This window comes from Coenobita brevimanus, chromosome 55 (genome assembly GCF_032717465.1).
Source record: "Coenobita brevimanus isolate Jiangsu-jjx chromosome 55, ASM3271746v2, whole genome shotgun sequence".
NCBI lineage: Eukaryota > Metazoa > Arthropoda > Malacostraca > Decapoda > Coenobitidae > Coenobita > Coenobita brevimanus.
This window is the reverse complement of record NC_137008.1, coordinates 37140860-37164572: the sequence shown is the minus strand read 5'-3', so window position 1 is coordinate 37164572 and position 23713 is coordinate 37140860. Positions and strand designations below refer to the sequence as shown.

The 23713-nt window shown below is 45.6% G+C and overlaps 1 protein-coding gene across 5 annotated transcripts in view; it reads left to right on the top strand.

Moving 5' to 3' along the window:
• Nucleotides 1-23713, top strand: part of LOC145401373 (uncharacterized) — a 253052-nt gene that overhangs the window by 212186 nt on the left and 17153 nt on the right. For all 5 annotated transcript variants that reach the window (XM_080273703.1, XM_080273704.1, XM_080273700.1 and 2 more), the window contains 4 exons: nt 6655-6872; nt 19314-19399; nt 22872-22978; nt 23238-23377. In XM_080273703.1, coding sequence (XP_080129829.1) covers nt 6655-6872; nt 19314-19399; nt 22872-22978; nt 23238-23377 — 551 coding nt within the window. The remainder of the gene's footprint in view (nt 1-6654; nt 6873-19313; nt 19400-22871; nt 22979-23237; nt 23378-23713) is intronic.

The window sequence follows — 23713 nt, the reverse complement described above, 5'->3', positions numbered from 1 at the left end:
TCAATTATGTCACCCTCTAACTTGCTTCATCATCCCTTCTTCCCATCACGGCAGCGGCAGTGTAATAATATAACACCATTTCATTAACGTTGGGAAGCTCACCAGACTCAGGGAGAAAAGTAGCAGGAAAACTAGTCATAAGCTTAGTCACGGTAAATGTGGTTGTAGAAATCACAGCCATAAAAATAGTCACAGGTGTATATACTGGTATCGTCAAAAAAAAAAAAAGGTCGCAGCCACCTTAGCGAAGTAAGAGAAGAAAACTAAAAACAATTGTCACTTAGACTATGCCCGTTATCAACTTAGTCCAATTTCTTGTGTTTACATGAGGTGAGAAAATTTACAGAAAGTGTCTTTGGTCTCTTTAGAGTAATGAATTATAGGGGAAAAGAAGCCCGAGGTACAGTTCGCACCCTACTCTACCGCAGGAGATACAAAGCTACTTTGCAATAAAAGTGTCGTGTTGAAGGGACCTCATATCACTACTCCAGCAGAAAGACAAGGCGATTCTTGTTCTCTACTCCCGAGCCCTTTAGTAGTCTTTAGTGACGTGCAGAGAATACGTGGGTTGTATATCTCCCCTAGGATATTCTCAAAGTCCTACAGAAAACATACGCACAGAAAAGTAAAATCATTTCTCTGTTTACCGACACGAGTCTCCCATCTCCGCGACCCAGCCAACTAGCGACTGAGCCACTTCGAACCTTCAGAGAACAGTTGGGTGGGCGAGACTGCCGCTGCTGCCACTAACCCGGCCTAATGGGAAGCCGATAGACCCGTGTTCACTTAATTATTACACTGGGCGGATAGATGGCGTCACGGCAAACTCATTCATGGCGCTGATGAGTGGATGCGTCCCGTGTGGAGGTGGAGTAGTGGGTCTCTTAAGCATTACTGCTGTTGTATTCTTTTTTCTCTTCTTTTCTTCCATTGTATTCCTCCTCTCTCTCTCTCTCTCTCTCTCTCTCTCTCTCTCTCTCTCTCTCTCTATCACACACACACACACACACACACACACACACACACACACACACACACACACACACACACACACACACACACACACACACACACACACACACACACACACACACACACACACACACACACACACTTTTATCGTCTTTCCACTACCCTAACCAGCTTCTGTATCCCATCTCCCCATTCACCTTCCTTTATTCCACCCTCTTCACACCGCTCCTCCCCTGTCCTTCTCACTCGCCCCTCTCTCCGTCCCTCTCCCGTCCCTTCTTCTTTTCCCTCTCCTGTCCTCTCGTCCTCTCTTCCCTTCCCTTCCCCGTCCCCCTCCTCGCCCCTGACGGCCGCCTGGGCTTTCCTAAACAGGCCAATTTAAATAACTGGCCCTGGTAAGTCCAAGTGGGAATGTCTAGAAACAAGAGTAAATAAAAGACGCGTAAATCGTGTGCGCCGCGGCTCCTCCCCCAGTGTTCCAATAAAGTGAAAGCGCATCAAGGGAGGAGCAGGAATTAATAAGGGAATTTATTAGCAATAAAGGCAGGCAGGCCAAATGTAGGCCCGACTCCCAGGGGAGAGGGGACGAGCGAGAGGGGAGAGAGAGAGTGAGAGAGAGATTCGACCATGTGCTCCTGCCCTGCCGACCTTCTCCTCTGCCATTTAATGTGCCTCCCTGCCGTCCCTCAACCCTACCTCCCTGCCGCCGTGTACCGTGCCTTTCCGCCGCCTTTCACCGTGCCTCCCTACCTCCATATTCTGTGCCCCCCTTCTACCCTACACCATGCCTCCCTGCCTCCCCCCTATGCCGTGTCTTCCTGTCTTCCTCTACCGTGCCTCCCTACCGTCCCTTTAAGCTTGTTTTATACCGTACTTCCCTGCCGTCCCTCTACCATGCTTCTCCCTACCTCCCTGTACCGCGCCTTCCTGCCGTCCTATATACTGTGTCTTCCTGCCGTCCCTCTACCCTGCTTTCCTATTTCGTAACGCCCTGCCGTCCCTCTACCTTGCCTCTCCTTACCTCCATATACCTTGCTTCCCTGCCATCCCTCCACCCTGCCTCCTTATACTGTGCCTCCCTGCCGTCCCTGTACCCTAACTTCCTTCCCCCACTGGCTCTACGGTAGCTCACTGTGGCGTCTGGAGCTGTGCCACACTTCTGGGACTGTGTGTGTGTGTGTGTGTGTGTGTTGTGTGTGTGTGTGTGTGTGTGTGTGTGTGTGTGTGTGTGTGTGTGTGTGTGTGTGTGTGTGTGTGTGTGTGTGTGTGTGTGTGTGTGTGTGTGTGTGTTCCCCCCACACCAGCACACTGCCGCCCTATTTGTCGCACCCTGTCACCCTTGGCACCTTACTACTGCCCCCCCTCCCTCGTTCTCTTACCGCCGTCTGTATCGCCTCTTCCCACTCTCTGCTGCCCCCTGTCACCCCCTCCCCCTCTCTGCTGCCCCTGTCGCCCCCTGACCCTCACCGCTGCCTTTCTACCACTAGTAAACAGCTAATTACTGACCAAAGTTCTCAGACGGTCATCAGTTTACCTACAGTATCTCCCCCCCCCCATCCTTAAAGTTCCACTCCCCGTCTTCCTACACTTCTTCCCTCCACTGCTTGCTGCACTTCTTAGTCTTCCTCCTCTCCTCCTCCACACCTTTCTCAGTCCTGCATTTCTCATCTATGTTCTCCCTTTCCTTTCAGTCTTCCTCTTCTCTTCCTCTCAGTCCTTCCCTTGCTCCTTTCTCCTTATGCATCCCGACATCTCCATTTCTCAGTGTTCCCCTTCTACGGTTCCTTTCAGTTTCCCTCATCTTCTGCTTTCCTCAGTCTTCCATTCTTTTTGTTAGTCCTCCTTTTTTTCTATCTTTCCCACAGTCTTTTTCTTCTCTTCATCCCCTCAGTCTCCCCCTTCTTTTCCTCCTCTCAGTTTTCCCCATCTTTTATCCCGCTGCTCCTCCTTCTCCTCCTCCAGCCTCCAGTACACCACCCGGTATGGCATAGCGCCTCCTACTGCGCTATCAATACTCCTCCCTGCGCTACCCAACACCCCGCAAGACCCCCCCGGGGATCCGAATCACGACCTGCTGATGTGTGCGTGCTGACAGAGGGCGGCACCACCACCACCAGGGCCACGTGCTGGACACCCTCACGTGGCACACTGTCAACACACCAATCATGCTCTCACACTGTTATGATGGATTTTCCCTTACCTCGGATAGTTCAGCTTCAGAAGGATATATATTTGGCTGCCTCCTAAACCAACAGTAAAAAGATAAATATGGCACACTTTCAACACACCCCTCATATTGTCACGGTGCCATGGGTTTTCGCTAAGTTCGGCTATAACATCCCTAACAAAGATAAATTTTGTTTGTCATGAATCATAAACCCACGAGAAAGATTAATAAACGTTTCTTTTTTATATTTAATTAAAAAAAAGGCAGATTATCGGCTGTCATAGATCTTTCACGACTAAAAGCAATTGTTTTCTGTATGGTTCATTTTTTTCAGGCAAATAATGGTAGTAGGGTCGTGAGTTCAACAGGCTACTACGTACGTGAATAATCTAAGTCGACCTACGGTGTTTTATCCCATGCCCTTTCAAGCGACAGACCAGGGCAAGATTCACAGACACTTACTATAACTCACTGTTGTAACATTTTTTTTTTTTTTTTTTATTCATTAGATATAAGGGAATGAGAGTGTAGAATTCTGTCATTTCTCTAGTTGTTCCTGGGAAAGTAAATCTTAACTACGACAGGTTTTCAGTCGTAAGTTAGGTTTTGAATCAGGGTCCAGAGTTCTTCCACCGTTTCACCCTGGGAATGGGAGGGCTGGACAACTCTCAACCCTGGGAGGTAAAAATGAGAGACTGTCGCACGGGGAATTGTGCACGTACGAAGTTACTGTGGAGCCGAAGAATCACACACACACACACACACACACACACACACACACACACACACACTACCACGTCATGCACTGCTACATCAGGCACTGCTGCACCTGAGTCACTTAACACAGTGCCATTTCCCACATTCACACAACACACTTCGTCTCATGCAAGTGCACAGAGTCGTTACAGGTGCTCTGTACTCCCCATGAATGATGGCTGACGGACGTGTGTGTGTGTGTGTGTGTGTGTGTGTGTGTGTGTGTGTGTGTGTGTGTGTGTGTGTGTGTGTGTGTGTCAGCGTACTCCACCCCAAAGGGCGGAGGGAGATTGTGGTAATCGATGTAAATTTGAGTGCGTGAAATCTGACACAGCGGGAGGAGGTTAGGCGGGAGGACAGGAGAAATAAAAACAAGAAAAAAATGGGGGGGGGGGAGGACAGGGATAGAACAAAAACGCAACGAATTGATGTTCATGGACCAATTCTTGTGGATTTAGGTTACCTGACACCTCTTTCTCAACGATGTTATTTTGCTATTAAGTGTGCCTCAAAATTCTCATTAGCACGTAGGAGTCTTGTGTCGTTTTTTTCTTGGTACCTCCATACGATATTATTCAGGTTAGGAAATAAATTATACAGTAACAAGCAGCTTTATTCTCGTGGGTTTAGGGGGCTCCCTGGTATCTTCCGCAGCGATATTTCTGGCATGTTACGTATTGTCTTTCCAGCACTGAAAAAAATAAAAAAGTGCAGAGGAATGGTAACGCCGTGTTCAGAGGACGGAGATATAGAGTACGTAAGGGAGGTGGTGTGTGTGAGAAAAGGAGCGGTTTCTGAATGGGGAGAATAAGGATAGAAAAGCCTGGATGCTCATTTGTCGAGGGTGCCCCCTCACTGCATCTGGCGTCAGGAAACAGACAAGTGAGCAGAGAGACAGACAGACAGACAGATAGAGCAGTAATTAATACGGTAAATGATGGCTTGTTGGAGAGTTCAATCTGCGACACAGCAGAGGTAGGAGGAAAGTGAAAACATAACTGCAGTGCTAGTGGGCAGCCTGATAAGCAGTTAACTGAAAGTACGGTAAGAGACAAAGTTCGCCAAGATGTTCACTGCTTCTGGTTCACACACAGGACATAACCGTCACTTTCCTCCCCGGCACATCATATCATCGAGCATCATCTATGGGGTGATAATCATACCAAGCCTCTCTTAGCTTAGAAATACTAGTCAACAGAGAAAGCGAAACCCAGATTATGTGATATATTAGGTGAACTTTTGTCACCGACCCTGTACAGTCGATAAATGACGCCTCCAAATATCACAATGCAAAACGAACGAAAATCCTAAACATTGCATTATGAGTCTATAGAAGTATGGTATGGTATTTTGACAGTATGTGCTATAAGGACGAACCGCACTGACCATTTCCACTTGGTTAAGATATGCAACGCTTGTAAGTAGCCTCAGCCATATTAACTATTCCGTGACGACAGTAGCCGCGAGTCCACAAGCAGACTGCTCCAAGGGTCTCCCACACAACCATATTTTTTCCACAGCTAATAGTGTCAACTTTCCCACCACTCTGCATGGGCGCGTCAGCCTGCGCAACATATATCGCCAGCAAAGCACCACTACCAGACCCAGTGCCTTTATTTGTCCAAGTAGAGCACTAGTATCCATTTTGTATTTTGTATTATATGTGTTTGATTCTGGGCATGTATCGTTATTTGAGAGGTGTTGTTTTAGATTTATTTTTCACTTAATTTTGTTAGATGTAAAGCTTCTTAGCAGCTATTTTTGATAGCCCATGTCACTGGGAACTCTGAGGATAGTTTGTCATGATGATGATGATGATGATAATTGATGAGTGTTGTTGTTGTTGTTGTTGTTGTTGTTGTTATTGTTATCATTATTATTGATCTTTTGTTCATAAATTTCTGGATGTGCTTTTGTTTAATGTCAGCGATTTATGATCGCTACCATGCCAAAAATACATCCAAAGAACATTTCGGAATGCAGCCAAACACATGTTCACATCCTAATATTGACACTAACTCTCATAGTCAAAAGACTGAAGTAACAGTAACAATAAGTATAGCATCTTCCCTTCCCCTGTTATGACGCGTATGTCAAAATCCTGGTCTGACAGCTGATCTCTGGTATAATCATATCATCAAATTAGCCTCACCAATAATTATACTCCCCTTCCCGCTCCCTCGTTCCCTTAATCCTCCCATAATAATAACCACTTCATCGTCACAGCACAAGTAATAATATCACCCTTCCTCCGACGTGACGATTCTCCCACCTCACCAAAACACTCAGCTTTAATAACTATCTCACCAACACTCACTGCTCCCTGCCACGCCATTCATCTCTGCACCCAGTCACATCCACCACCACAGCAATATTCGCCACCATAGTCACGTTCACTACTACTGTACAACCACAACTACCACAACAATCGCATACATTACTACAACCACGCTCACCCATCACCACCATAATCACAGCCTCAACCAGTCTTCAAACCACACACACACACACACACACACACACACACACACACACATAACCATCACCACAACTGTAATTCATCATCTCGCTTTCCCCTACAAAATCACGCCACCGCCTAACACCCTCTGCAACATCTACTGTCGTTCCACCCTCCGATGTACCTTTCTAATTCGTCTGCCACATCTTGTCTACCTTTTAACACCCCTAACATGCCCTGCCTACCCTTCTGCTCCTCTGCCATACCTTATACAGTTCTCTAACACCATCTTGACCCTCAGGATCGTGCGAAACAAAGCGGCAGAGAAGGCAAAACATGGGCTGCCCGGCACACTGTCACCCGTGTCCGCCGCCACCTCAGTCATCAGCCACGCCCCCCCTGCCTCCCATGATGCCTCCCTCCAGCGTCCCGGCTCCTATTCCATCAACGGCATCCTGGGCATCCCTCCGCACACCGACCCCAACGGCAACATCAACAAGAGGAAGAGAGACGACTCAGGTTAGTGGTGTAAATATTTGGTCAGACCGGAAATTGTTGTTTTGGTTAACCGCTTCTGTACCATAATGACTTTATAAGTCGAGTTATTTAGTAGTCAGCTTCTTTATTATTTATCTGCTTATTGATTTATTCATCTGTCTTTCATTTTTCTATTACCATATGATTATATTCAGTTTCTGAGAGACCGCATGCATAGAAAATTACAATTTCCAGCAATCCATTCAGTAAAACGCCTCGAAAACGGAGCAAAAAACAAAAAAGCAAGATAACATAAGTTATATTAAATTTTTGTTAACGCCAGATGTTTATATTCAGCTTAGGAAAGATCACTCTTACTGAAAAGTAAACCTGTTTCTCTCCTTCTGTTAACTTCACCCTTGTATTTTTTCACCATTCTCACTCACTGATCGTGACACACAAGATTTACTCGTATAGAGAGAGCAGGCAGAGAATGTGTGAGTAGTGAGGGACAGACACGACAAGAGAGGGGAAATTGGAGGGAAAGTGGTAAGGAAAGTGGGCAGAGGCAGTGAGAGATAGAGTTTCGAGGGGATGAGGGTAGGGAGAAAGTTGTGTGTGTGTGTGTGTGTGTGTGTGAGAGAGAGAGAGAGAGAGAGAGAGAGAGAGAGAGAGAGAGAGAGAGAATTAGTGTTAAATTAAGTATTTTTCAATTGTTTTCACAGTTAAAATATCTGACTTCGTACCATACTGTATACTATTACAGTACATTCTTGTTTCAGAACACACACACACACACACACACACACACACACACACACACACACACATGCGCGCGTCTGCGTGCGTGCGTGTGTGTGTGTGTGTGTGTGTGTGTGTGTGTGTGTGTGTGTGTGTGTGTGTGTGTGTGTGTGACACGATCTTATCAGCTAGGGGAAACCTCAGGCTGACTAGGGGACATTTTCCTAACCTCAGTAAATCCCTCCAGCACAAGACTGCTAGGATTTTTCTCAGCTAAATAAATCGTCTAATGCCAGCTTAAGTAAAATACTCAAGTTCGACCACCAAAGTCATAACAATAAAGCCTCCGACTATTCACCCCCGACCCTATTGCACCTCCTGACCCTAGTAAATCCCTTGGCCGTATTAAACACCCTGACTCTGTTAACCCCCTCGTCTTGCAAAACCTCTCGCTCTTGTAAACTCTCTTGACTATTAAACCACTTATTTGTAAATCCCCTGGCTCCACCAAAACTCTGTGACTCTTGTACGTCTCCTACCTCATTTAAACCCCTGCTTCTATCAAACCTCTTGCCTCTATCAAAGCTCCAGGCTCCGTAAAACCCTCTGACTCTTGTACGCTCCCTTCCTCTGTTAAAAAAAAAAAATGCCTCTATCAAACCTCCTGGATCAATTAAACCATCTAGACTCTTGTAAACCGCCTGGAGTAAGCTAAACCTCTTGATTTGCAAAACCCCTGACTACTAACCCCCTGTACTTATGAAACCCCTTGACTTTTGTAAACCTCCAGTTGCCAGCTAAACCCCCTGACTATTAAGTCCCCTGACTGTTAAACCCCTTAGCTCTTGTAAACCCCTCGGCGCCAGTTAAACCCCCTAACAACCCTCGCCATCTTTGTCAGCGAAGAAAGACGCCCTCCACTACAACCCATTTATTCAATTACATTTTTCTGGAGTCAAATTAAAATGTTGTGGGTATGAGATGAAGGCGGATGCTCTCCCCTTCTCCCCCTCCCACACGACTCTCTGGGGAGGTGTAAGGGGGGAAGAGTTATTTACTTATTTACTTATTTATTCATTTATTTCACTTGTTTTTGTTGTTTATTTTGTGTTACTAGGCACATGGAGAGACAGACAGGGAAATGAAGAAGTGAAGGAGCATTGTGGTGTGGATGTCGATGTGATAGAAAGCGTTAGAAGAAATAAACTGAGGTGGTTTGGCCATGTGGAAAAGATGGAGAGCGAGAGACTAACGAGAAGAGTGTATGTGAGTGTGGTGGAGGGGGAGAGAGGGAGGGGGAAGCTGAGGATGATATGGAGGGATGGAGTGGAGAGATATATGAGAGAGGGGGATGTAAGCTGGGAGCAGGGCAGTGAAATGGCGGGGGACACGGCGACGTGGAGGCGATTTGTTTGTGGCCACATCTTACGGGATTAAGGCGTCTGGAAATATGTAAATAGATAGACTAGGCACTCATTTTTGTGCTTTCGTGCTCCTAGTTATGGAATCTTCCCACTCCAGGTATTAGAGGGATTTTGTGATATGAGGGTGATGATGATATTGATAGTGGCGACGATGATGATGGTGAGGATGATGATAAGAATAATAATGATGAGTGGGTGAGTGTGCTAGCATGGTGGTGAGTGAGTATAGTGATGATGATGATGGTGACTGGATGAGTGAGCTAGTATGGTGTGTGTGTGTGTGTGTGTGTGTGTGTGTGTAGTGTTGATGATGATGGTGATGATGATTGAGTGAGTGAGTAAGTTTAGTGAGGAGTAGGTCAGTGAGGGTAGTGGTGGTTTAGAGTGAGGTGATATAAATGTTTGTATAGGTAGAGCGGTGTTTGTGTGGTGACGAGGTCCATAAGGAAATGAGAAAGGAGTAGCTGAAAAAGTGAGCAAATGAGGGAGTGAGGGAGTGAATGAAAAAGTCAGCAAATTAGTGGATGTGAAAGTGTGAAAGTAAACAAATGAATGAGTGAAAAGTAAGCAAGTAAGTCAGAAAGTGAAAAAAGTAAGTAAATGAGTGAGAGAGTGAGTGAAAAAAAATGTGCAAGTTGGTGAGTGAGAGAGTGAGAAAGTCAGCAGGTAAAGTGTATTAAGCAAACCTAACGTAGTATCCGCCTCGACACCTACTGCTCCATTAACTTATCATCCCCAGGCACTCCTAAACCAGGCGAGGGCGACGCACACCACTAAACACTCCATCCCGTTAATGAGTTCCCATCCCCTGTGTGTGTGTGTGTGTGTGTGTGTGTGTGATCATCTAGATGTATGTGTTTAAAGAATCTCTCTCTCTCTCACACACACACACACACACACACACACACACACACACACACACACACACACACACACACACATACACACACACACAGCATCCATCCATCTATCCATCCATATTAATCATCTTCATCCCCTTCATCCATTCATCTCAATCAACATTTTCTCTCCAGACACACATCCTGTTCTCTTTCTCATGTATTATCTACCATCTCCATCCTTCAGCATCCCTCCTTCCCTCAGCATCCTTCTCTCCCTCAGCATCCCTCCCTCCCTCAGCATCCCTCCTTCTCTCCCTCAGCATCCCTCCCTCCCTCAGCATCCCTCTCTCCCCCAGCATCCCTCCCTTCCTCAGTATCTTTCTCTCCTCCAGCATCCCCCCTCCTCCAGCACCACTCCTTCCTTCAGCATCCCTCCCTCCCTCAGCACCCCTCCCTCCCTCAGCATCCTTCCCTCCATCAACATCACTCCCTCCCACCTTTTGCATCTCTCTGTCTCTGTCTCTGTCTGTCTGTCTGTCTGTCTGTCTGTCTGTCTCTCTCTCTCTCTCTCTCTCTCTCTCTCTCCTTTCAGCATCTCTCTTTCCCCTCAGTATCCCTCCTTCCCCATCATCTCGCCTTCCTCTACTCTTCTCTCCTCCTTCTCTCTCTCTCTCTTTCCCCTCCCCAACATCCACCCATCATTCTTCCGTCCTTCACTCCCTCCCTTCCTTCCCTTCTTGCCATATCCCTCATTGAGCTTCCCTCCATCCTTCATCTTTATCCCATCCCTCTCCCTCCATTCTTCTCTTCTCCGCCCCCTCTCCCTCCTTTCCCCCCTCCCCCCAATCCATCATGGGCAGTATGCAGGGCCCTCGTAACAAGCAATTAATTATTTCTTGATGGTGGGCTCGGTCACTCCGCCACCAGGGGTCGCCTGGTAATGGACGCTGGCGTGGGAGGGACGAGGGAGGGAAATAGGGAGGAGGGGAAGGGAGGGGAAATAGAGAAAGAGGAGGTAGAGGGATATGGGGGAAGAGGAGAGAGTGAAAGGGAGGAGAAATAGGGAGAAGAGGAAGAGGGAGGAGAAGAATATGAGGGTTGGGAGGCAAGTGGAAGGGAGGGGACATGAGGGAGGTGACTGGAAGGACGGAAATGTGAGGAGAAAGGGAGAGCTGGCGAGGGAGACAGAGACGGGAGTGAAAGGGAGCGTGAGACAAGAGAGAGGGAGGAAACGAAGAGGAGAGATTGGGAATGAGAGAAAAGCAAGGAGAGAGAAGATGCAAGAGAGGAGAAATGGAGGAAAAGAGGAAAGAGAAAGGACATGGGGGGTAGGTGAAGAAATAAGGAGAGAGCGGGAGTAGAGAAAATTGTGAGAGAGGGGAAGGGGAAGGACGTGAGAGGTAAGGGTGGGGGACGTGGGAGTAAGGGGGAATGTAGGGAAAAGAGGATGTAAGAAGGGCGAGAAAAGGGAACAGAGGGGGACGAGGAGAAAAGGGGAAGGAGGGGCTGAGGGGAAGGAAGGAAGGAGGGGAGACATGAATGGGGAAAATGGCGTCCGGATGGGAGGAGTCAGTAAGGGAAAGAAGAATGGCAGAGAGACAGGAAAGGGTGGCAGGAAAAATGAGGCAAAAGGAGACACAGAAGAAAAAGAGAAAGTGTGAGAAAAGCGAGGGACAAGAGAGATATGGGAAAAAGAAAAAGTGAGATAAAAAAGAATGTTAGGAGGGAAGCAGGGCTGTGAAATACGAACAACAACAACAGAAGCGAGAGGAAGACAGAAACAAAAAAAAACTTTTGTTAAGGATTCGAAAAGAGGAATGAGAGATAGATAAATAGATAGAAAGTCCAACAGAGAGAGAGAGAGAGAGAGAGAGAGAGAGAGAGAGAGCAGATCAAAGATGGAAATAAAACTTTGTGCTTATTAACCGAGGTAATTCTATATAGGGTATCTTTCTCCTCCCCTCCTACCTACTTCTTTCCCTCGCTCTCTCCCACTTCACCTCATCCCTTGTTCTCTTCTTCCATCTCTGCTACTTATTCTGTCCTTTTACACACACACACACACACACACACACACACACACACATTCCCTCTCTCTCTCTCTCTCTCCTGATACCTCCATTATATTTACAACTTCCACCGCCACCTAAGTCACCGTCGACGCCTCCTACACCAGCGCCATTTGTCAGGGTAAGATCCGGGATTGGAATAGCCGATTGGGGAAGGTGATAGGGGAGATCCTGAGGCCGTGGTCAGTGAGAGAGAGAGACACAGCGACAGAGACAGAGACAGACAGAGAGACAGACAGATAGAGAAGGGAAGGGAGGAGGAAGTGGCGATGATGAAGATGTCACAGTGATGTCACCACATCAGCGGGGTCACTGGTGTGCCTTCGCATGGACTTCCGGGGCCCAAGACAAGACCCCCAGCCTCCCATCCCACCCCTCAACTCCACTACCTCGGTCCTTCCCTCCCCTCTCCCCCTTCCCTCTCCCCCTTCCCTTGTACTATGTCGATGAGGAAGAAGGGATAAAATAAGACAGAGTTGGAACACACTTAATCCTTTGAATATTATGACCCCCGACCCCCCCATCCTCCACCCCTCCCCCTTTGTGCTGTGTCAGAAGGGGAGTATGAGCAAAATATGAAAGAATTCGGACACACTTAACCCTTACAGTACAATAACCTCACACACCAGCCACCACTCCATCCTTCCCAGTCTCCTTTTACCCCTCCAGTGCTGTGTCAGAGAATACCGTATGCGGAGTTAGGGCACATTTGTCCTCTTCATTGCGACTGCTTTTTCATCACTCCCTTGCCACAGCCAGAATGTTTGTTTCGGTTTGGAGGAGAACCACTCACAGTAAAGAGGCCACCAGTTTCTTTGCCATGAAAACATTTGGGGGCAGATAAACAGACAAAATAGACAGACGTAGATAGACAAACACACTGAAGCAGTAGGAAGATAGATAACTTGACTATAGTCGCGGCACACGACTCTGAGGTTATTATAATACTCTGGCAACCTACCATTTAAAAGTGCGTAAAAGTGCGTCCGATATCGTATCAAATTATACACGAATCATATTATTATGCACTAATATATTATACACGAATATTAATATATACAAACTTATAATACACGAATCACATGCGTCTCATATATACACGAAATCAGACGCACTTTTGAATGATAGGTTGCCAGGGCACGATAATAACAACCTCAGAGTCGCGCGCCGTGACCTTAGTACTGATTGACAAATATAGACAGAAAACTATTGCGTAAGATATACTGTACGGAAGATTGATGTAAAAAGATGGAATGATTGACAGATGGACTGACATCGAGACAGACAGATAAACCAACACGGCCTAGGGAAATAGTCAGGGAGAGTGATAAATAACCAGACATAGATTGACAGTTTTTCCCCCATCAAATCTCTACTCGCTCCAGGGAATCGAATTTTGTGTGTCCGGAAGAGGGATGGCTGCCTTAAGATTTCTTTGGGGCGTTTTTATTGGATGGTGAGGGAGAGAGATTAGATGCGTTGTCTCTCTCTCTCTCTCTCTCTCTCTCTCTCTCTCTCTCTCTCTCTCTCACACACACACACACACACACACACACACACTTCTCCCTACCCCGGCCTCCTAAAAGCTCCTACTCCCTTGATCGATAGCTAAACAGGGTGGCTGCTTTGAGATGTCACACAAACTTGACTTATGGGCTGAGGACCCCGTGGTTGTTACTGAATCGATGAGGGAGAGGGGATACTAGAGGAGAGATTTAAAAAGAAGAAAGAGAACACAGTGACAAAAGAAATCATCATCATCATCATCATCATCATCGTCATCATCACCTGGAACTGACGCATGATGGTGTTGTGGTATGATGCATCAGCCAGGGTTACTTGGCGTGGACGCATGGCTTTTTTTTTTTTTTTTTTTTTTTTTTTTTTTGAGAGAGAGAGAGAGAGAGAGAGAGGTGATGTAGTACTGCCACCAAGTGTGTAGGGAAGTAACCTATCCGTAAAAATGGTGTTAGTTACGGCAGCCCGCACGTAAAGGCGTAAATGTGAGAGTGCTTGTCACCCTTTCATTAACCCTGTCAGTCCGGTGACGTACTTTCCCACTTTTATCTAGCTTCTAATTGATTATTTGATTCAGCTTAGGAGAGGCTTCTCAAACCGGAGTTAGTTGTTGTCTCCAATATCTCTTTCACTCCAAGGGCGCTTTCCCAAACTGAATAAAATCGTCCTGAGGTGAGAAGAGCAAACTAAAAAATAAAATCTGTTTAATACTCAAATTCCTATGGCTCGCACTCAGCTGAATGAAGTCGTCTGATGTTAGCTGAAGTAGAACATTAAAGTTGCACCTCTTTGAAAAGGTTAATGATCCTTGTACGAAGATTCTCAGGTTCATATGACATGGCAAGACTCTGTGCTTTCGTTCCTTAGACCTTCCTGCAAAAATAAGTCTTCGTTCCGGTGGGGAATTCGTGCCAGGTTTGTTTATCGTTCTCTTTCCTTGACCTTCCCGCAAAACCAGGTCTTAGTTACGACAGGGAAATATCAGATTTTTGGGTACGACAAGCAGCAATCAGATCTTAATTTACGACATGGAAAATTACATCTTCAATTACAACAGGGCAAATCAGATGTTAAAATACGATAGGGAAAAGTCAGATCTTAAAATACGGCAGGGAAAATCAGATCTTAAAATACGATAGGGAAAACCAGATCTTCAATTACGACAGAGAAAATCAGATCTTAAAATACGACAGGGAAAATCGCTAGTATAGAGGAAAAAACGATCTTAGTTAGGTGAGGGCACCGTTCGTAAGTTTGTTTGTGACTGGTTGTGACCGGACGTGCATCCTTCCTTTGTCCCCCTGAGCAGTGGAGAGGAGGGAGGGGCAGGCGGGATGTCGTCGTTGATGTTTGTATTTATCACGACTCCGTTTCTACCCCTCACCCTTCCCCCCTACCCTTCCATCACCATCTCCTTTACCCCGCAAACTCCCCTCCGTTTCCCTTCTCTCTTTCCCTCTCCCTACCCCTCTCTTCCTCTCCCCCATCTTTCCTTTACCCCTTCTCCTTCCCCCTCTCCCTCTCCCTCATCATCACCCTCTCCTTCCTCCACTTCCTTCTCCACTACCTCTCCCCTGCCCCTCCCAGGCCGCGGACGTCACTACTTGGCCGCGGAATTGAGCCCGACCAGTCACCGGAACCAGCGCTGTGTGTTGCCTTACAATATGGTCCGAGTGTCAGCTGCGAGACCAGGGGGAGACGGGGAAACACACTCTAGATCAGGATGCACAAATAAACTTTCAGTCAAATCCTTCTCACAGCTCACAGACAGTCACTTCCAACTTTTAGCTCACAGACAAACAGTCACTGTCCTCTCATAACTAACAAACTTCGTTCATTCTTGTAACTCAGTCATAGTCAATTCCCACTCGTAACTCACAAACTCAAAATCACTTTCCTCACGTAGCTCACAGATTAATAGTCAGTTCCCTCTTGTAACCTACATACTCACAGAAAGTTCCTTTTCGTTACTCTCTAACAAACTTTCAGTCAATTCCCTCTTGTAACTAAAATGTGCTTTTCTTAGAACAAGAGCCACGGAAAGATTCTGCACTCACCTTTCCTTAGCCTCCCTACAAAACTAGATTAAAGTTACGATAAAAAAAACTGATTGTAAAATTGTTTGTAAATCGATACCATGGGCTGAGATTCACAAATAAGCTTATGATCGATTTCATGTCGTACCTAACATATATTTTCGTAGGGAGGACAAGTGAAGGAGAGTGCAGCATATTTCCAAGTTTGGGGGAACTGTATTATTGTGGACTAAGGAGGCGTTCTAGCACCTCTTCCTTACCAGTTGTTTCTGCATAGTCTACGGCACACTAACATTCTCTTTTATGATATTTAAGCAATCTACGTCAGTCACAGAAAGAAGAGTTGGTGTAGTACGCAAAATAGGTAGCTGAGGAAGAAGGAAAAAGGAAATTTTAGAAAGTCTCCTTCACCGAGTATACGATACTTGTTCATCCCGCAGAAGCCAATCACAGTTAAGACGAAACTGATTAACGTTTGTGAATCTTGGTCCCGGTATTCATATCCTCCAGGGACCATTCTTTTTGCTGATCGCAGTATTGGGGGCCGTATTTTCGTGAGTTTGGGATACTACCTGCCACCTCTTGTTCTGTCTGCCTGTCATTTTACAGCCAGACACCTTAAGCACAGAAGGGGTGGTCACAAACGAATCGCCTCTATATCACGCTATCCCTCTCCACTGGCGTGCCTTCCTAACTTACATCCCCTCCGTCATATACATCTTTACACCTTTCCTCCATCTCATCCTATACTTTCTATTCTTTTGCCTGCATCCCTTCTTCCTATTCTCCTTTCGTCCATCTCCACCTGCCGTCCTCGTTTCATTCATCTCTTCCTGCCTCTCTTACTTTCTCCATCATCCCTACCTCCATTTTCTTCCCAGCCTCCATTCCAGTCCCCCTTCCTTTGCTTCATCCTTACCTCCCATCCTTCCGTTCACCTTTCTCTTCTTCCCTCCCCTCCTCCCTCTCTTCCTTACCTTCATTTCTCTCTACATCCCTTCTTGTCTCCGTTCCTGCCTTTCTTCCTTCCTTTTTTTCATTCATTCATGCATCCATTCGTTCTCTCCTGCCATTGTTTCCTTTTTAATACTTCCATGACAAGGTTAATACCAGTACTGTTAGTTTGAAGACCAGACCACCTCAAAAGAGCCATAAGGTATGTGTGGTCTGTATATCTATGTGACTCCCTCCATCCGTCTCGTGACCCTTCTCCCTCGCCCACCACCACAAACTTGAGACCGAGTTTTAAATACCTTTCAGAGTAAGATCATCTCTCTCCAGCCACCTAATTATCAGAGAGAATAGATATGTTAGTCCCCCCTCCCCTCCCCTCCCTTCCCCTCCCGTGTAAGCTGCCGCGAAGAATGGGAGGGAAAGGGAGGGAGTTGAGGGAGGATGAGAGAGAAAGGAAGTAGAGAAAAGTGGTGGACAGAAATGAAGGGAAGGACGAGGAGGTGAGGGATGGAAAGGGAAGAAGAGAATGAAAGGGAAGGGAAGGGAGACGAAGAAGGAAGGGACGGGAGGAAAGAAATGGGAGAGAGAGAGAGAGAGAGAGAGAGAGAGAGAGAGAGAGAGAGAGAGAGAGAGAGATAGAGTTGGCTGAAAGAAGGGAAGGAATATTTATGGAGAGAGAGAGGGGGGAAGGGTTGTGGAGAGGGAGAGGGGGTTATGGAAGGATTGTGGAGAGAGGGAGATGAAGGAAGAATGAGTGCAGAAACAGGAAGGAAGGAGAAAGGCTGAGAATGGGAAGGGATAAGGGAGGAAAGAGTTGGTTTTAGAGAGGGTGAGGGAGGGGGATGACAAACGAACAAAGTTCAAAAATGGATGGCAGTTCCTGGGTAGTGGAAGATGAACAAGTGGATGTTATGAAGAAGAGTGTGTGTGTGTGTGTGTGTGTGTGTGTGTGTGTGTGTGTGTAATTCACCGGGTCGGTCAGGATCACTCGATGGTCGTGATCGTCAGCTTTTACCCTCCCGGAAGGGAGCTGAGAGCTCATATAGTCCGATCTAAGGGCAAGGCTGTGACCTTCACACACGCACACACCCATCCCCTTGCTCAAGGGGGACAGTAACCACCCACTTTGTCAGTGAAACTTTTCGCAACCTGAGCGAGGCGCGAACTCCTGTCTACCGGATGGCAAGCGAGAACGTTACCACTGTACCAGCAAGCAGTATGTGTGTGTGTGTGTGTGTGTGTGTGTGTGTGTGTGTGTGTGTGTGTGTGTGTGTGGAGTAGTAGGTGAATGAGTACATGATAAGGTGTATTGTACACTGTTGTTGGAGTGGAAGATAGATGAATGAACGATGTGGGTAAAAGAATGACGATGAATAAGTTCTTGATCCGTAACGGCAGCCGTTAAAGATAACAACTAATCCCATAGCACCCTGGTCGGTGAGTAGGGTCCTGAGGCTGTACTACCGTAGTCCAGTACATTTAAGGGTACATGACCACTGGATCAGTCTAATCCTCTTCGTGGGATATGCGATCGAAAATCCTCCAATCATTCTTTTAGCAGGTCTGTCACTTTGATTGGGGTATTCTAACCACTAGGCCACTGGACACATAACAAGAGATAATAGAAGGAAAACAAGTTAAAACCAGCCACTCTGTGCTGGAGTTGTAAGCCTGAGATTATCTGACACTGAGAGGTGGAGCTACACAACGCTGACCACACAGACATTTCACTCCACACTCCTTGGCTATTCCACTAACCGTTATCTCCACATTCAAATCCATTTTGTCTTAAACCTACTCTTTGGCTGATGTTCTCTGTTAAGGAAGCTTCCTAACATCTTTTCATAAGTGATATATTTTGTTTATTGTACCTTACTGTCCTCTTCTGTGTTATACAAATCCTTTCAATATCGCCATACTTTTCATAAATGATGTACAAAAGGATATTAACCAGCCATATCCAGAAATGTATCGCCAAGGAATAGGTGTTAGGGAGCTTCTTTACCTGACGACAATATGAACTTTGTCTCTCGCCTGTGTAATCATCACGTATTTTTTTCGATACTGTTGCACCACACTGTCTCTTATAACTCCACATAATTACCCCACACTGATACTTCACGCCTTGTCTCTTCCACCTTGTCTCCCACACTCTGTCTACTAAACACTGGTTCTCCACACTGTCATTCCATAGGTACTCTGCCTCATCTACCTTGTCTCTCACTCTCTGTCAGTGTCACATCCTTTATCCTCACTATAACTTCCCACCCTTTCTCCACACTGATACTCCACATTGCCTTTCTGCCCCCCTGTCGACACCATTCTGCCTCACGCCACCTTACAGTCAGCCCTGCACTCTCACTCTTGATCCACACTCTGCTTCACGATTCACTCCGCTCTCTATCTGTCACACTCTTCACAATGATACCTTCCTCCCTCCGACCAGCACACACACACACACACACACACACACACACACACACACACACACACACACACACACACACACACACACGCACAAGAGCGTCCCATCAACAGTTATTACGGGGAGTCAAAGGCGGAAAGTTGAGTCGCTTATACCAGTCTCTCTCTCTCTCTCTCTCTCTCTCTCTCTCTCTCTCTCTCTCTCTCTCTCTCTCTCTCTCTCTCTCTCTCTCTCTCTCTCTCTCTCTCTCTCTGTATCTATCTGTCTGTCTACCTTTCTATCAATATATCTATCTATCTGTCTGTCCGTCTGTCTGTCTGTCTTTGTCTATCCATCTATCTATCGTGTAATCATCCTATCTCTGTTAATTCGTCTTTTTATGTATTGTCAGACGTATTGCCCAGGATTGCCTAACTCACCTCTCTGCCACACTTCAGTAAACACTCGTCTGGACTAATATGTGTTACTTTGCAGACGAGCACCGAGACATGAATGGCAACGCAGAGGATGACCTCAAGAGACAGCGAACTCAATACAATACAGACTCATTCTACACCAATGTAAGTTGGTGTACTGCTGCTGCAATACTGCTACTACTACTGACTGGCATAAGTAGTAGTACTAACAGTGGTAGTAGTAGTAGCAGTAGTAGTAGTAGTAGTAGTAGTGGTGGTGGTGGTACAGTTGTGGAAGGGATAGTAGTTGCTGTAGTAGTAGTATTAGTAGCAGCGGCAGCAGTAGTACCGTAGTAGTAGTAAAGTAGCAATAGTAGTAGTTGTAGTGGTGGTGCTGGTACAGTTGTGGAAGGGATAGTAGTTGCTGTAGTAGTAGTATTAGTAGCAGCGGCAGTAGTAGCACCGTAGTAGTAGTAAAGTAGCAATAGTAGTAGTTGTAGTAGTAGTAGTAGTAATGGTGTGGTGTTAGTAATAGTGATGGTAAGATAGAAGTAGCAATGGTGATGGTTGCTAGTTATAGTTGTAGTGGTGATAATGGTAATATTAGAAATAATAGCAGTAGTCTCTCTCCTCCATTTCTGCACTCTTTTCCATCTTTTTCTTCGTTTCCTCTCTGCCTTTCCTTTTTCTCTCACTCTCCAGCAACTCCCAAGGGTCCTCCCCAGGCAAAACACTGATGTCTTCCTATACCTTCACATGCCTCCTTTCCTCTCCCTTTTTCTTTTCTTATCCTCCTCTGTCTTCTTTCCTTTACTTCTCCTTTCATATAACTTTATCTTTCCCCCGTCCATGTACTCTCCCCCTCACCTCTCTCTCGTCTCTCCCTTTCATCCTTTTCCTTCTCGTACTCCCTTTCCCTTCTTCCTCTTTCTTTCCTTCCTTCCCCTGCCCCTGTCCTCACCCTCTCTTTTCCTTCCCCCCCCCCCTTCTTTTCCTTTCATCTTCTCTCCTCTAATTCCACTCTCTTTCTCTCCTCCTGCCGGTCCCAAGGGCCCACCTAACCCAAGACACAGACATCTTCCTCTGCCTTTCCCGGGAGAAAATGGCGGCCCGGTGTGTTGTCTCATAAACTAAATCGTGCAATAAAAGAGATATATTACAGCCCGGAGCGTCAAATCACCCAGGCAACCAGAGGACCCGCCTTTTTTATATTTTCTTATCCTTATTTCGTCCTTGCCTTGTCTTTTTCTCTAGTCTTTTATCCTCGTTTCGTGGTCTTCTCTGTCAGGTTTAGTATTCTCATTCTCTTATTCGTCTGTTCTTTCTTTGTTCCTCACTTTTGTTTCCCATGTCCTTTGCTTCTCCTCTTTCTTTTTTCCTATTTTCTTTCTCCTTCCTACAGCACCCTCCCTCCAGGCTTTCGTTTGTTTTTGTCCTTCTGGCTTTCTCTTCTTTCCTTGTCAGGTCGAACACCTTTTAACCCTCTCCTTGTCCATCATCCAGCCTGCAGCCATTTTTATTTATTTATTTATTTTTTGTCCTGCATTTAAATTTTCTTTCAGTTCTTGTCCTCTGTTTCGCCTTTACTTCTTCCCATTTCCTTCTACACATCTTGTAGCTCTTTCTTGTCCCTATATACACAATTTAGTCTTTTTTCTGACCATCTCCCTATCAGTTAATATTCTTCCTTCCCGTGTTCCTTCTCTGCTTCGCTCTTCACCCTCAGCTCCTTGCCCTAACCTCCTCCCTACTTCAGTCTTCCCATGTCTCTTCCTACCGTAGGAAAATGTCTTAGTTAACGGGGAAAAAAATGGTATGATAGTTTTGCGAACTTCAGCCCATAACCCTGTTCATGCACGCGTAGGCGTCAGTCAGTGCACTTGATGTTTTTCTCAGCCACGTAGGCCTAGGCATTATTATATTCATCCAGTCATGTAGGCTTCAGTAAGCTCACTTTTATTTTTGCCTCAGCCATGTAGGCGTCAGTTCATCTATATGATTTTCCCGTCATGTAAGTGAAAATCAGAGCTACAGTGACTGAAATTCAAAGAGGCGGCGAGGCAGTGGCGGAGGATCTGGGTTATGGAGGAGTTATGGTTCCTTTTACATGTCAGCAGCCGGTCACTCCGTGAGATGCATAAAATTAATTACGATAGTTTTCCTTTAAGATTTGTTTTTTGGAGGAAGAACAAGATTGTGTATATTTAGCTGCATTCTTCTTTCTATGTTGTTCTTGACTATACTGTTCCTTTCGTAATTAAGATTCGTTTTGCAGGAAGAATATGAATTATGGAAGTATTCTCCATGTATTGCCATTTGCTTTCCGTGCCCTCTTTGCAAAAATAAATTTTAGTCACGGCAGGTAAATTATCGTAAGTTTGTCAAACTGGCCTTAAGAGCCTTCTCCCCCTCGCCTTGTATTACGTGAAGGACCATGACGCTCTGTCTGTATTTTCGTTAACAAAGAAGATTTCTTAACACTTATTCCTTGACGCTTTATTTCGCACCTGACTGCTTATCATCCTTTTATATGTCGCAGATGCCAACAGTGTTGATCTTAGAAAGAAGAATTCAAGTAATTATCAATGTGAAATATTCAAAGAAAATCGCCGAGTAAGAAATGCTACGAACTCCTATGCCAGCGAGATTTAGACTGTTATGGCCTAAGGCAGCATTTATAAACTCTCCTAAGCATATGGTTTAAGAAGTTTATTGGTATATACGTCTCTTTACTCAAACGGCCGACAAGTACTTCAAAACCAAAATAGATTTAATATTAATGATAAAACACACACACACACACACACACACACACACACACACATATATATATATATATATATATATATATATATATATATATATATATATATATATATATATATATATATATATATATATATATGTATATATATATATATATATATATATATATATATATATGCGATAATAACTGTCTGTCATGGAGACTTTTGTTAAAACTGGTTAGGAGCCTTTATAAACACAGCCCCAAGACGTTTTGTTTCATGAGGCCGGTAGAGGGGGCGGAGCCAGGTTGAGAAGGCGAGACCGGAGTGAGGGGGCGGAGACAGTGAGGAGAAGGAGGGGCCTGAGTGAGGGGTCGGTGCTCCCGTGCTTGCTGACCCATGTGTTATAAATGTTAATTAACATATGGAGAAGGAAAAGGGATAGTACACGACTAATTTACCCAAAACAGACCCTAACAACGAAAGTGTCTCGGGTCAAGGAAGTGGATCTATGGCCCCCTAAATCTGCAATGTTTTGTATTGTTTCTCCCACAGTTATATGCTCTGCACTGCTCTGCCCAGCTTGTTTCCATTCCTCATCTGTCCTTTCTTGTTATACATGGTCTGCCATATTTCTTAAATATCTGCCCTGCACTACCTGCCAGTATATATATATATATATATATATATATATATATATATATATATATATATATAGATAGATAGATAGATAGATAGATAGATAGATAGATAGATAGATAGATAGATATTTAGAGAGAGTATAGATAGATAGATAGTATTTACATAGATAGACAGATAGATACACTTGCCTTGTTTCCCCCAAAAGTGTCTAGCCCAACCCCATCGTAACTTATCCCTGTGCCCCTCAGATGCTGTGGTCCAAGCAGTGGTCATCTCTGAAGGGGGAAGACCCTGCCAAGACCCTCCTGCAGGACTCTGGCGGCGATGTCTCAGGCGGCACCGCTTCCCCCTACAGGTATGGTCTCACCCCTGTCCACCTCAGCCAGGAATGTCCTAGTTACACTCTGATAATGATGATGATGATGATGATGATGATGATCAGTATTAGCATTATTGTTGTTGTTGTTACACCATCTCAAACCCCGAGTTGAATGGTTAATGGTTATTTTATAATTTGTATTAGATAAATCACAATGGTGCAGTGTTGTGCACACTGATTGAAAACCGTAAGAGGATATGTACCAATACTTTTTTCTGTGGCCCGTACCCCCCAGTGTGCAGTTTGTGGACCACCCCAGCAGCTACCCGCCAGTATCTGCTGCCACCATCTCCAGTGACGCCTTCTACGAGACAATGTCCATGACCCAGTCCGGCACCAGTCACGTGTACTCTCCACCTCTTGCTACCTCGCTCGGTTAGTACTGTACTCTTTCCATACCTCTTATCATTTCCCTTTTCCTTTCATCCATTACTCCTTCTCCTTTCCACTAACCCCATATCTCTTACCCTCCATGCTTCGTCATACCCCTGATCCCTTGTCCCTCCATGCCCCTCCTTAACTCTAACCCGTTATCTCTCCTTCCCTCTTACCTCTTACGTCCCCCAACCATTCCTTTCCTTCCCTCGTTTTCTCTCTCTAGGTAACCCAGGTCTTGTTCCCTCATTCCTTACCTTTCCTCCACTTCCTTCCCCTCACCACTTCTCTGGAGAAGTCTTGTCTCCTCACACTTCACCCCTTTTCCTTTCTTCC